The following is a 15,538-nucleotide window of genomic DNA, read 5'->3' on the forward strand; positions in this document are numbered from 1 at the left end:
TTATCCTCACTATTCCCAATGACTTTAAATATAAAATCTAATTATACAAAATCAAAATTCCCTGCCCAGTTTAACCCTGTATACCAAACAGTATAAGTGCTGAAAATGAGAAAAATTTTAATAAATCTCACATTAAGAACCTTGGATACCACTTTGCATTAGTGATGGCAGAAAAAGATAAGGAGAAAAAAATTTTTTCAGAGATTTTTAAAGGAAGAATGAATGTAAGAGAAAATTCCTTTGGACTCGATACTTTTTAAAGAATTCTGTACCTTTTAATACTTCAACATGATGCCAAGAAAAGAATTTACTGAATAAAAGTAGCCAGGAAGGGAATCAAACATTTGTAAGATAAATTTATTATTTTTCTGACCAAAGTGCAATTTTTAAATCTTCTTAAACAACTAAGAAAAAAAGTATTCAAGAAAATAAAATACAAATGGGAAATTTAACCATTAGATTTCTTCTGCTTTGTACTAACCCTATGCTTAGTCTAGAAAACAAACAAAAAAAACTTTGAAGTCCTACTAAAACACTAACCAAATCATTTTACCATAAATCTACTAAGTACATGCATTTCAAGGTTCCACTACTAGGAATTTTGTTAAGATCAGTTTAATCATTAATAACATTATATAATAGAGCAAAAGGAACACATGTCATTAGATGTGATCCTTGCCCCTTACCCTCAGATTTATGTCAGAATAAAACTGACAATTCCACCAGGCTCTGAACCCCCAGTGCCCCCATCCCAATCCCTTGAAGCAAAGACTATGCCCTGCAAACAACTTTGTACAAATTGTAGTAAAACAAAGCCTAAGTTTTCTTACCTTTCTATAGGAAATGGTCAGCTATTTGATAAATACTAAAATACTTCTAGGAATTCATTTCATGAGTTTGTTTACCAAACACATTGTCCAAGAACTCACTACACAAAAAGTTCCTTAGAATTTGGTCCATAAATTCACTTAACAGGTTGGAAATTTAAAACCTGCAAGAGAAAGAAGACGTGGGGAATCCCTAATCCAAACATGTTGTAATTACTAAAGGGATATACACAAATACTAAAAAGTTTTGCTCACAGAAGGCACAAACTATAAAAGGGATATTCTTTTTGAATAAAAACAAAGAACTAGCTAACACCCTTCTTTGTTTTGTGAGCACCATAGCTAAGATGAAGTTAGACTCGAATTCACTGTCTACTCCTGTGACCCAAAAAAAAAAAAAAAAAAAAAAAAAAATGAAGCTAAAAAATTTAATTTGTCTTACTACATACTTTCCAGCCATTAATTGAGATGTAATTATGAAAGATTAAAATTGCCTTAAAAAGGGGTTGTGATAGCAGCTATCAAAGCAATATTCAAGCATGATTTCAAGGATGCTTTCAGGTTTAGAGTTAGCCTTCTTTGTCAAAAATCTTCACAACTTCATCAAAAACCTGTAAAGGAAAAAGATAATAATAATAATGTAAAAGGCAAATATTGTTAAAACACCATATGGCTAAGTTCATGTTAAAAATCAATTTTACATGAATTTTCAAAATGGATTATTTTAAAAAACACATTATAATTTCTTAGTTTCATCTATTTTACTTTAGACAGTAGTACAATACTGTAAATAATTATGAACGTGTTGCTTCAATATAAAATTATGAACATGTTGCTTCAATTTTACTAGTGCTTTTAGGACAAAACAAACTTCTTGATGGCTACCAATATTATAAAAAGTAAAAGTAAACTGAAGTGGCTTATCTTCCTAGTTCTTATTCTAAAACACTAAGTCTCCTGTATTACCTCACCTCTACAGGAAGGGACCATGGATAAAAAACCAAAAATGACTATATGATAAAAAAAAGGTCCAGGGGAAGATGATTCAGGGAATCAGGGAAAGAGTAGGTGAATTTAAGAGACACTAGTAGTGGCTGGACACTGAGAGTCCGCAAACTACAGTACAGAGACCCAAGATTCATGAAGGAAGAGGCAAGCATTGAGTCGTGGAAACCCTGTACCTCTGGAGCTACATGCTCTGTGATGGAAGAGATGAAAGAAACCTGGGGCTCTTCAGCTAGATGATTTGCTATTCATGTTACAGAGTTTTAAAAAATGATCATGGTCCAAATCACAGTTCTGAAAACGCCAGTTTTCCAGTGCTTGAGAAAAGAGGTTTGGAAAAAAAAAAAAAAAAAAGAAAAGAAAAGAGGTTTGGAATTAATATACCACCCACTTTTTACAAAGAACAAGTCTGAAATTGTAAAACCCATTTTAGACTCTATTCAAGAAATAGTACACCTGAAACTAACACAATATTGTAAACGGATAAAATATACATACTTTAATTTAAAAAAAGAAGAAAAAGCCTAGCTTTTCATACAGTCTCCAGTGTTTTGAAAAGCAAAATAATCTGTCATGGTATTTCTTTTTCTTCTGCATATTGCTCCCCTCCCTGCCCCAAATCACATTGTTACTTTACTATTAGGTAGGCTAGGGATACTCACTTCATCAACAGATTTAGAAGCATCTATTTTCTTGACTTTCCCCATTTCTTCATATAAGTCAATAATTGGCTTTGTTGACTGAAGATAGGTTTGAATTCTGCAACAGAAGCAAATATTGCGAAGTTCTAAGCATACTTCTCTCCCCTGTTATAGGACAGATCGGGGGACAATACAGAATAAAACCCAGTTGGCTCCCTCCCTTATCAGCTTTTTAGACAAGCCATTCTACATATTTAAAGCATGACATTTTCTTTTTCTGGTCCAAAATGGGGCACGTGTTTAATCTGTTACTCAAGTTCCAAACTGAGACGTGGTGGCAATGTGTAAAAACTGCAAAGTACCTCTTTTCCAAGCTCTCTCTGTTGTCATCACTTCTACCACTACTCTTTCCCCTCTCAAGACATCGTTCAATACAGATCTAAAAAGAGAAATATATAAAAAGTTATTTTTAAAAAGATATGAATTTGCCAGTCTTTTAAACCTGAAAAGAGAAGAAAGTTCGAAGAGATTACCAACAAAACCCTGCATTAAACCCAATGTGTTTAATTCATTAATCAACATGCAAAGTTGAAACATGTGGTTCAATTTATATAAACTAGGTTAAATAAGTACAGAGCATAGTAAGAATTCATTCATGACTCAGTTTTTCCTGTGTATTTTTTTTCAAACCGCAATAAAGAGATGATCTCTATGTGTATGGTTCCATCTATTATTAACTTATTAGGTATGAATTACATGCGTCAAACTTTGTTCCATTTTTGCTTACTTTTTGATAATTCCATAAATATCCAAATATTTAAGAGTTAACATATTTGCATTTGAATAAAGTATCCCTTGTTAATCGTGAATAAACATTCCTTAGTTATAAAGCTGTGGTAACATTCTAAAATTAACTCTGAAGAATAAGTGAAAACATATTTTTGGGGGTTGGAAAAAGAGAGTTACATTTTAAAACAACTCAAAGGCTGCAGCAAGTCTCTCCACCACAGGCACATTTGCAATTCAACCTAAGAATAGTCAACTTCCTTCAAGGCAGTACTGCTGATTCTTATTCTTTCAGGCCGTTGGCATTAATTTAATAAAGTTTATATTACAGCTGTCATACAGAGTCAGGCCTTTTAATTAAATGATTCCGGGGGAAGAAAGAAAAAAAAGATACCGAGAAATTCATTTAGTTATTCAAAAGTATGTCTGGGTATGTTATTAGAAATACCAAAAAGAAAAAGACTGCTTTCCTGCTTTTTTTCATTTCACTCTTAGAAGACAAATCAGGCTATCATACATGTTTCTTTAAAGTAGAAAGTTTTCCCAACTTCCCAGAAATGTGTGTTTCTTTTCCAGTAAATGACATCCTAAGGCAAGATACTCTCTGATAATAGTGCCTTACTCAAGAAGTAACAATGCAGCTTCATTACCTAACATGGTATGAGTCAATTCTTAACTCAAAACAAAACAGAAATTCTTGTTATTTTGAAAATAAAGCAAATTTTAGGCCCACAATATTGCTGATGCCAAATAGCTTAAGACAGTGCTGTTCTGTGCATCCAACTTACCAATTCAAAAAATACTGCTGTCAATATAAAATGTAAATATAAGTGAAACAAATCACTTTCTTTTTCTCTAATAGTTGACCATCAGCTGTTTAAAGCCCATATAGGCAGATGAAGATTTTCATTACCTCATTATTACAGTCAAAAAACAAAACGAAAGATACATCAGCCTTCCCATCCATTGTCTTGTTCCAACCTTGAAGGTTGTCTTGATTTCTTGGAAACCCATCAATCAAGAATTTATTCTTCTGAGCATTGACTGCCATTGTCTGATCCATTTCCTAATGAAAAAGGAAGATTTAAGTTCAACACTACATTAATGCAATTTCTTAAGCAAAGTGGTAGCTATATAGGTGTGTTTTATTATTATTCTTTAAATCATAAGCGTGGAGGGTGCATAGGAAAAAAAAGACTTAAAGGAAATAACATGTTTGCCTCAAGCTGGTAGAGTTATGGTTATGTATCCCCCATTTATAAACATACACACACAATTTTTTTTCCTGTAGTTTAAAAATTTTCTACAGTTAAGCATATATTATTTTCACAGTTATAAAAAGCAAAAAGAGAAAAATAAGCATTAACCAGTATCTTTGCTCCAGTCAATAGAGACCCTTATCTTGCCTTCCCTTTCCTCTTCCCAAGTCATTTTGCTATGGTAGGAAGTATGCTGCTTCTGTAGGTACTCAGATTCTCTGCAATAATTCAAGTCCAACTGCAAAAAGCTTTGGATATATAAAGAGATTGCTAGCATTAATATTACTGTAGGAGTCAATACTCTTTTTTTTTTTAAACTGAAGCTAATTTAAACCTAAATGTCACTGGCCACCCCAAAATACAGGTAGCAAAGGAAACAATACATTCAGAAAGACAGCAAGAATTGCACATTTCACCATCCTCTTCCAAAGTCTGAATTTAGGTAGAATGTGGAAATATGTGAATGGGAGATGCAGATCTCGAATCTCTAAATCCTTACCACTATCAATCACCATGAGATAAGCACAGATGCATGCCTTCGAAAAACTCCAGACGAGCCTCTACTCTAAAGCAAACCGACATCCAGTTCTCTCAGTGCTCAAACTTTCCTGGTTCCTCAAGAAGAACAATGGCTGTCAGGACCCCTAATTCCTTTATCTGAGGGTTGGCTATAACCCAGCATCTAGCTTCTCCAATATTCACAAAATTTCACAGAATGCTTTTGGACCCCTGTTATAGCATTTCTATCCCAATTATGGTAGTAGAAGATATCTGAAGAGGTACATCAATATTCTACTCACTCAACATACACTCATTCAAGGCCTACCATCAGGGAACATGAAGAGCAAGGTCATGGCCCCTGGCGGGCTCACAGTCCAGTGGGTAACAAATATGTGTAAGTAAATGTGCTAAGTTCTATACTGAAGTACGCAAGGATGCTGTGATAAAACGAAGAAGCAAGCACAAACTACCTGGGAAACTGCCAGGAAGACCTTTACCAAAGAGGTGGCAGAGGAGCTGAAATCTGAATAATGAAATGGCAGGCAGACAGGGATCAAGGTACGCCAGATGGTGTCAACTGGATGTTAAAGGCTCAGAAATGAAGAAGCATAACAGCTTCGATGAATCTGAAATAAGCTGGAAGAGGTGAACCTTAGGATGCGTGTAGAGAGTGGAAGGAGAAATGACTAGAAAGTAGGTAGGGCCAAAATTAATGAAGAACTTGTTATACCACACTAAGGATTTGGTTTTTATTCTGCAAGCAATACAGGACCACTGAGAAATTTTAAGTAGTAGAAGAACATGCTCCCATCACCTTTAGAAAAAAAAAATCACTGACTACCATGAAGGATGAATTAGAAGGGGACAAAGATGGATTAAAGGCAAAAGACTAATGATAAGGCTCTAGTGATGGTCCAAATAAGAAAAAAAGAGGATCTTGGGACTTCCCTGGTGGCACAGTGGTTAAGGATCCACCTGCCAATGCAGGGGACATGGGTTCGATCCCCCGTCAGGGAAGATCTCACATACCGAGCAGCAACTAAGCCCGTGTGCCGCAACTACTGAGACTGCGAGCCACAACTACTGAAGCCCGCAAGCCTAGAGCCCGTGCTCTGCAACAAGAGCACGGGCTTGCAATGGGAAGCCCGCACACCACAACAAAGAGCAGCCCCCGCTTGCCGCAACTAGAGAAAGCCCTCACACAGCATCGAAGAGTCAACACAGCCAAAAAATAAATAAATAAAAAATGAAAAATATATTTCAGTGATTGATTTCCCAACATAATGTCTGCATTCTTCCCAATATTATTTTTGAAAAAAAGAGGATCTGAACTAAGATGACAGTAGTAATAGAGGAGAAAAAAAACTATTAATAAATAGAAGAGGATAAAGAGAAAGATAATTGAAAGGATATGCTCACTGAGTGGATTTGGGAAAGTGAGGAAGAGGTGGAAAATATAGGATGGCTCCCAGATTTCTGGCTTGGGCAGCTGGGTAGATGGTAGAACCGTTAACCAGGATAGGAAATAAAGGGTGATCACATTTTAGATGATACAGTCAGACTTGGACATGTTGATTTTGATATATTTGTGAGACATTCAGATGGATGCTTAATAGTTAGTTAGAAATATAGGTCTGGGGAATTCCCTGGCAGTCCAGTGGTTAGGACTCCGTGCTTTCACTGCTGATGGTGCAGGTTCGATCCTTGGTCAGGGAACCAAGATCCTCCAAGCTGTGGAGTGCACCCCCCCACAAAAAAAGCAATATAGGTCTGGAGTTCAGAAAAAGAGATTTGTGCTAGAGTTATAGATTGTGGGATCATTAGCACAGTGAAAACCTTGGATATTGCTAACAATATCCAGCAAGAAATGTATATAATAAGAGAAGAACCAAGGATGAAACCCCGAGAAGCATCATGGTTTAAGAAACTTGCAGAAGAAGAAGAGTTATCAAAGGAGACTTAAGAAATAGTCACCGAAGGAGGAAGAGAATCAAGAGAAACGGTGTCACAGAGAACAAAGGAGGAACGAGTTTCAAAAAGACAGGAAGTTAAAGGCTACAAGAAAAATGACTGAAAATATCCCCTAGATTTGATAGAGATCACTGGTAACATCAGCAAGAATGCTTTCAATGAAGATGGAAATAGAGTCTTAGTGCAAAGAGCTGAAGAGTAGAAAATGAAAAAGTAAAAAATGTAGACTACTCTTTCACAATTAAGCATAAAAGTGGAGAAAGGGCATTAAATCCAGAGAATAAGGAGAGAGGATTTAGTTACTCTGAATGGAAGCAGGTTACTCCAAACTCTGAGACAAGAGGTAAGAATGTGTGTGAATGAGTCACTCTTCAAGTTTCTCCGGTTCCAACCAGAAGCTCATGTATCTCTTTTCTACTGGGCTTCAACTATTTCTTGCTGTTCCCACTCTTCCATTTCTCCTTCACATTTCTTATATGTGAAAATATCTATTAATGACTATAATCTTGAGAATCTATAGTGGAGAGTTATCATGTAAATGCAAGGTATCTGTTTTTAGATGGGACCTATTTTAGTTTGATAGCTGTTAGTCTCAGCATTTCACACTGAAGATGGTGATGCATGCACCAGAAAAGGAAACATCAAGACTGAGAGAATGGCAACAATGGGAGGGTCATGGGAGGGAGAGAGGGAGGGAAAGAAAGAGGGAGGGAAAGAAAGAGGGAGGGAAAGAAAGAGGGAGGGAGGCACAAAGTCTGGAAGAAAATGGAAAAGGGAAAGGAGGAAAAAGAGATAGAAATGGAAGGAGGATGGACTGTCTGCACGCTGGGAAGGGTCAATTGTACACATATGAATGTTCAGTTGTAGCTGATCCTAGACCAAGGTAGAGAATGTTTCCTACTGTCCAATTTCTTCCCGGGTGAAAGTGGAATTTCCAGTTCTGCCATTCTCAAACACCATGACCACCCTCCACAAGCAAGAAATTCAATACTCTGATTTTTTTCATTACTCAAAGGGAAGGCAGATTTAATTTCTCATTTCCTTGTTGGTTTTAACTGGTTGGCATTCACACTCCTTACCCTCCTCAACAAACTGATGGTTATCTCAACTGGCACAATCTTTCCATCTTTAATGTACTTTTCAATGAGTTCACCATACTGTGAATCTGGCTTCTTCCTTTCATCACGAAGAAGTTCTCCTGCAGAAAGGTGTGTGTAGCCATATTTCTGAAAGAAAAAACACATAGGAAAAAAATCAAAATACATTCAACCCAGTGTTAGGACTACTGTTTGTTTCCCTTCATGGTAACTTCTATATTCTAATTTTTCTATAATAAACAAGCTTTGCTTATATAATAAATAAATAATAAAGAAAAATTGAGAAGAGATTTCATACAATCCAGTTTGCTTAAAAAATATCCTTAACCTACGTAGCATATGGTAGCTATAATGTTCACAAATCATGCAAGCAACCCGAAACTTCTTTAACTGTTCAAGGCATTAACAGCTCATCATATTCCTTCACAAAGTTTAAATGTTATTAATAATGGTCAAAGAAATGTCTAACAAAAATCTATATAATTCAAGGCAAAACCCCCAAAATCTTACCACAGTTGGCTGTACCCACCTTCTATAAGATCCTCCCTTCCTTAAACTCAACACATCTAAATTGAACTCATCAGCACTTACACAAACCCCATTCTTCTGTTTTGTTCCCTTTCTCAGTAAACAGTACAAGTCCTACCCCTCCATGAAATTAGCTTTCCTGACCACTCTGGAGAGTGGACACATTATCAAATAGTGTCTTAGAATATCACTGTCTCTCCATCTAAACCAGTATCTTCTTTACCACTCTCAAAAGTCCATTTCCTACCTCTCTAGTTGTGACTAGAGAGGTCTCATCTGTAAAATGGGAATACAGATACCTATTTTATAATTCAGTGGTGATGATTAAATGAGATAATGTATTTATATAAAATGCCTACCAAAGAGCCTGACATATAGTAGGAGATAAAAGCCATCAATTACCTCCTTGCCATCATGAAGATACTTATCTTAAATAATCTGGAAGCATTTTTATATTATATATACACACCATTTTTATATTATTACATATATGCGTGTGTGTGCATGTGTGTGTATATATATGTATTCACTTTAAAGGTTTTTTTTTTTTAAATAAATTTATTTATTTATTTTTGCCTGTGTTGGGTCTTCATCACTGTGCGCAGGCTTTCTCTAGTTGTGGCGAGTGGGGGCTACTCTTTGTTGCACTGTGTGGGCTTCTCACTGCAGTGGCTTCTCTCTGTTGCAGAGCACGGGCCCTAGAGCGCATGGGCTTAAGTAGTTGTGGCACGCAGGCTCAGTAGTTGTGGCTCATGGGCTCTAGAGCACAGGCTCAGCAGTTGCGGCACATGGGCTTAGTTGCTCCGTGGCATGTGGGATCTTCCCAGATCAGGGCTTGAACTCGTGTCCCCTGCGCTGGCAGGTGGATCCTTGACAACCGTGCCACCAGGGAAGTCCGGTTTTAAAGGTTTTGACAGAGAGACCAATCAAAGGACTTAAGTGAGATAACAGATATGAATACACTGTGAAAGGTCAGGAGTATCGTAGTATTACAATTGTGATGGTCATTATTATTAAGGATTTACAAATGATGTATTAGGTCAGGGTATAGGGTAATAGTTGAACTAAGTCACATAAGATGCTACAGTGTTATTCTGCCATTTCCCCGTGGTTGGAATGAGAAAACAATATGGATCTAAGAGACAATTATGAATACTGAAAAGTTTCTTCCTCCACATGAACTAGCATGTTCCCTTTTATTAAATCAAAAGAACTATAAAATCTATTTTCATAATAATAATTTTCATAATAATAAAATAGATTATTTTTACTCTCAAATATCAGGATACTGAGATCTATATTCAATGTTCAATTACAACAATCATCTCATCCCAAATTTTTAAGATTCCCTAAATGGGTTTTTATCTCATTCATAGTAAGTGTACCATAAATATTTGATAACTTAAATTTTATCTTTAATTTCAATGTTAAGATTTGAGGCAGCCCACACTCCCACACTTTCTTCCAAAATAGAATGTTTCAACTGCACATTTTACAAAACTTAACTCTCTCAATTACTGAGGCTACAGTGAGTTTTCTCTCTCTTTTTTTTTTAGATTGCAGAAGCCATTCTTTACTCCTTTCCTATCTCTAAAAATTGCCAGCTAAACTTGTTCTTGTTTATTACTAAAGTAAGCCAACAATAAGGTAGTCAGCAAAGAAAACAAACTAAATAGTTTATTTGATGACTAAAATTGGATATAAAGTTTGAGGAGAATAAACAAAAACCATAGTTTCACTCATATCTCTCTTAGGCATACAGCTCCTTGCATTAAAAGAAATGATCAAAAGTGTATTTAGTTGCTGTAATAGGCTTTTAAAAACATTCCCATCATTTAAAGAAAATGGAAATAAATTCAAAAGTACTTATTTAAATTGTTATTTTAAAATTATTTTCACACCACACCATTTTTAAATGCCTACTTTTATCACCAAGTATAAACTTTTGAAAGACGGGTACGGATATGGAAAAGACTATAAAAAACGAGATGTGACCTACTTTCCCATTTACTATGTACAATTTTCAGAAAGCATTTTGCAACGGCTGTCCACAAAATTTTACAGCAGCTTCATTTTCCACTGCTTACTCTGGCTCCTGCTTGGAAGTCTATGCTTGCTGGATGCTCTCATCTGGTCTAGAGATTATAGCATATGGTAATATTGAATAAATGCAGAGACAAACAGTACCAAACAATGGCAAACGCTCAGTGAAACGCCAACAACACAGATCGCTCTGTACAGACTGCCTTGGCTGTATGAACAACATATACATTTAGAAACCCAGCTAGTAATTTAGAAATTAGTACACACACTGTGTGTTTCCTGACATTGAAGAGCTCAAATTTGCAAGCTTACATTACATTACAATGGGTTTTGGCATATCACTTTTTTAAAAGAGAGACTAGTTGTAAATTGTAGAAGTGTACAAATGATATGTTTTTTAAAAATTACACAGAAAACAACCTTATCTGCAAAGTCCAAGGAGATAAGGAATTTAAATAAATATAATCATGTCAAATCTATATATGTCTTTCTATTTCTCATCCACATTCCATTTTTAAAAATCCTGTTTACCAGTTACTTTTTTATACTAAATTTTCTTAACGATTTTGCTGAAGCTTTCCTCTTAGCACAGAGTTTCTACAACAAAAAAGCAACTATCACTTACACACTAGTTATTATGGTATTTAATTATAGCTAGACTTTAAAGAGCATGTTTTCAAAGCATTCTGCTGTCATTAAGTAGTCACTGATGCCAATTTTGAGGAAAGCAAGAATGGATATTTCCCAGGCTTAACCCAAACTTTTTCACATTCTCTGAAATTTCCTAGCAATTAAAATCTAGTGGGTCACTAATTACAGTCTTAAGACCAACATTTAAACCACAGCAAATTATAAACACTATAAACTATAATAACCACAATTACAAGCCACTATTCAGCTAAAAATAGTAGTTTTCTAGTGACAAATGTATAAATTCAATTCATTTAGAGTAACCGTCTAAATTTTTTTACTTTCATTTTCTCCTTTAAGAAGTTGAAAAACAACTCAATAACTTCTGTGAATTAGACACTAAGATTTGGAGGGAGGAAAAATGCACCATATTCTCAACAAGTACAGAACAGCACTGTTATTACAACTAAGCAAATGTTGACAATTTTATGGTATCAAATCTCAAATCATCTTGATAACTTCTCTCCCTTCTTAGCAATTCTCTTTCCTCCTTTCTAAATTTAGGTAATGTCATTCTATGTGAATAAAAACAACAACAAAAAGAATCAAAACCAAAACAACAGCAAAAAAAAAGAGTTCAAGGTACAAATGATGTGTAAATGGCAAGTCCTTGGGGGCAGAGGAGATCCACATGCCAGGCACCTCCTCCTTTGAGTATGGCAATTAGAAAGTGCCACTGGACTGCAACTGAGCCTTGAGCTACATAGAGGGAACACAGCAGAGATAGCAGATACAAATATATTTTTAAAGCAACTGAATTAAAACTATTGGTGTCCTTTAAATAGCTGACACATCTATGAAGCATCTAAGACTAAGTTACTTCCCTGTAAGATTAGTGAACCTTAAAAATCTAATTCTGATTATGTACTGTCAACAATGCACCTTCCTCATAACACCTGGAAATGCTATCTGGAGCCATCCAGACTCACCAGTTTGGCACTGTTGCAAACAACAGCTTTAGAGCTTACAGCATCCCAGCAACACTTCATGTAAGGCTATCATTTATTTCAAAAGGCATTTCCAACAGAACTTTTTCCGATTACTCTGAGATGTCTGATAAGCACTTTCCAGTAACATTATCTGCCAGTCTTGGAGAACTTACTTTTGACTGTAAGAACTGCTGTACAGTGCCCAGATGCTTAAAATTGGTGAACTGTTCAGGGTTCCTTCCAGTTTTACCCACAGAGGGTTAGAAGAAGGATTTTTCTTATAATCACCATTTTACAGAGGTTAGGAAGAAAGAAAGGAAGGGGGGGAGGGAAGGAGAGAGGAACGGGAGTGGATAGAGAGAAAGGGAAAGGGTAGGGAAAAGAGGAAGGAAGGAGGAAAGGAGGTATAGAAAGGAAAGAAGACAGTGGGAAAAGGTTAAATATAATATCTGACTTAAATTGCTAGCTGATTTCCAATCTCATTTTTAGTCTGCCCTCATTGTATTTCCAAATGTGTACATCACGTTTGACCATGCCTATTTAATTACAAATCTACATATTAACTATAAACTATGAAAGCTATAAACCAAGCTAAATCTTTTCTTAGGCAAAATCTTTAGCAGACAGACTCCAAATTAACATGAAGCATATTTCTTTCTCTAATTAAAGAGTGATAGTTTAAAAGCTTATATCCTGCAAAGGAGAAAAGAGGAGGGATATAATCCATTCAACTGCAGACAATTACAGCACTATTTTATTTTCCTCAATGTTTTGCTCTTCATGTAAGAAAACCTTAATTCAGGCAATACATGGAACTTATTTTAAATCCATAAATATTTATTAAGTCTCTATAAAGTGCCAGGCAATGTGCTAATTTGGGGGAAATAAATAGGTTATATTCACAAAGGATGCAATAATGACTTACATATTTACAGTGACTTGAGCCCTACTATTAATTAATAAAGTCAATTTTTCATATTTGCATTAACTTTTCCTAAGGAATTAAGTCTTTACCAGCACTGTCTGCTTGGGGAAGAGGAGATTCTTCAGAGGCAATGATAAGAAGGTAGAATAATAAATAAAACTTAAAGAAAGGGTGATTTAGAAGCCATGAAATAGACTGTTTTCTCATTTGTGTAAGGCCTCAATATCCCTCTAACATTTTGCAGAAGACTTCTCAGAATATTGAGAATCTTGGCATCTGTTTTACATATCAAATGGCCCCTATAGCAACTGTGAATTGGAATTTTCACAGTCCAATTTCATTCCAGTTGGTCATTTCCAGTATTTTTACTTCTTTTAATTCATCTCAGCCATTCTGAATCAATTCACATTCCCTATAACAGAAAGGGATGGAAAACAGTCAAAGATGAAGATGAGGCCCAGAAGTCTCCAGGGATTCCAGGAGCTCACAGGCAATAATTTGAAAATTTCCAACATTAATGGATAGGCACAGAGGTCTTGTTAATCTTAAGAAACACTCATCTCATCTTGTTAATTAAATGATCAATTCTTATAGTCACTGCAGAGCCTACAAGCAACACACTCATATCACTACAACACAAATACAGTTGCAGGTGTTCTAAGAGCCTAGAATTCACAGTTAATTCAATTCCTGTGAGAACACTCAGAGGATATACATCAAACCACTCAAATGAATCTCTAGCCTCTATTCACTTTATGAAAGAGAGGTTTCTTAAACACTAAGCAGTACAGTACCAACTGTATTTATTTTTTTTTTTAATTTTTTAAATTTTTTATTTTTTTGCGGTACGCGGGCCTCTCACTGTTGTGGCCTCTCCCACTGCGGAGCACAGGCTCTGGACGCACAGGCTCAGCGGCCATGGCTCACGGGCCCAGCTGCTCCGCGGCATGTGGGATCTTCCCGGACCGGGGCAAGAACCCATGTCCCCTGCATCGGCAGGCGGATTCTCAACCACTGCACCACCAGGGAAGCCCTGTACTTATTTTTTTTAAAAAAGGTAAATAACATTAAAACGAGAATATCATTTACCCAGAGAATACCATAAGTAAGAAAGTCACCCTAAGAAATATAATTACTTGGGAATACAATTTGTAAACAGCCTCACTACAAAATAACCACAACATTTTAATAGCTTGGGTCCTCTTTAAGAACTAGAATTTATTTGGATTTACCAATCAACACTTGAGAAAAATGTGCAAAGGATACCAAACTCTGAATTCAGTAATATATGCAAACATAAAATTTGAGCACCTGCAACATTATCAAACAAATGGAGAAATGCATTTAGAGAAACACAGAGGCTTCAGCAAGGATCCGACGAACATAAGAACCGGGCATGAAGTCACATACTTAGAACACTGAACTAATAATCTGAGATAAGGTTTTATAACTAAACCCTATCATAATCCAGTGTCACTCTAGGAAATTTCTTTAATCTTTTTTAAAAGATTTCAGTTTCTTCATTTGTAAAACAGAATATCTATACTACCAGAAATCATATCTATACTACTTTACACTATCAGCCACAGCCAAATATCATTATTAGCTGTTAAAACTAGGAGTATGAAGAACATACTCCTAAAAACGTGGTCTACGCTACTAGATTCAAGACCTACTATGAGAGCACTCAGACAGGTCAGGGAGGAGTTAGACTAACTCATATAGGCTATTTCTGGAGCAAAGTCCAAGATAATCAATGGCTAAACTACTAATTACATAGCAATAAAGGAGTGAAGTCAAAGAATAACTATAGAACAAGGAAAATATGATACATGAAAATGCAATTCACTATGAAAATACCCTCAAACACACAGGCTCCAAAAACTGGCATCACAGATGCATCTGAGTACATTAAAAATTTTATGAGAACAAGAATGTACCTATCTTGCTTACTATCTTCTTATAAACAAACAGATCAATAGCCTTCCAACCAATAAGCAATGGCTAATTAGAAAATATACATTTTAAAAGATCCTATTCGAGTCAACTGTACCTCAATTTTAAAAATCCTATTCAAAACAGTACTAAAAACTTAAATTTAGGTATAAATCTAAAACTAATATGTAAGAATTATAAGAAGAAACTAGAAACACTTAAAATCAGTATCATAAAAAGAAGGCATTCTATGTTCCTGGATAGAAACATTCGATACTGTAAATAATTAAATTTTCCACAAATTAATCTACAAATTGATTGCATCCGCAATCAAACTTCACCTGGGATTATTTATTTATTTGTTTGTTTGTTTATTTATTTGCAGTACGCGGGCCTCTCAC

At 35.6% G+C, this 15,538-nt stretch overlaps 1 protein-coding gene across 2 annotated transcripts in view; it reads right to left on the reverse strand.

Moving 5' to 3' along the window:
* Positions 1-332: 332 nt before the first annotated feature.
* Positions 333-15,538, reverse strand: part of CMPK1 (cytidine/uridine monophosphate kinase 1) — a 33,413-nt gene continuing 18,207 nt past the window's right edge. Inside the window, exons 2-6 of one of the 2 annotated variants that reach the window (XM_024119928.1) lie at positions 8,070-8,216; positions 4,173-4,325; positions 2,836-2,912; positions 2,495-2,591; positions 333-1,438 (exon numbers count right to left, since the gene is read on the reverse strand). In XM_024119928.1, the coding sequence (XP_023975696.1) occupies positions 1,397-1,438; positions 2,495-2,591; positions 2,836-2,912; positions 4,173-4,325; positions 8,070-8,216 (516 nt within the window). In that variant the 3' untranslated portion in view covers positions 333-1,396. Of the gene's footprint in view, positions 1,439-1,647; positions 2,150-2,494; positions 2,592-2,835; positions 2,913-4,172; positions 4,326-8,069; positions 8,217-15,538 lie in introns of those variants that run through there. The other variant, XM_024119927.3, reaches the window with a different exon arrangement.

The sequence above is a fragment of the Physeter macrocephalus genome, chromosome 4 (assembly GCF_002837175.3).
Source record: "Physeter macrocephalus isolate SW-GA chromosome 4, ASM283717v5, whole genome shotgun sequence".
NCBI lineage: Eukaryota > Metazoa > Chordata > Mammalia > Artiodactyla > Physeteridae > Physeter > Physeter macrocephalus.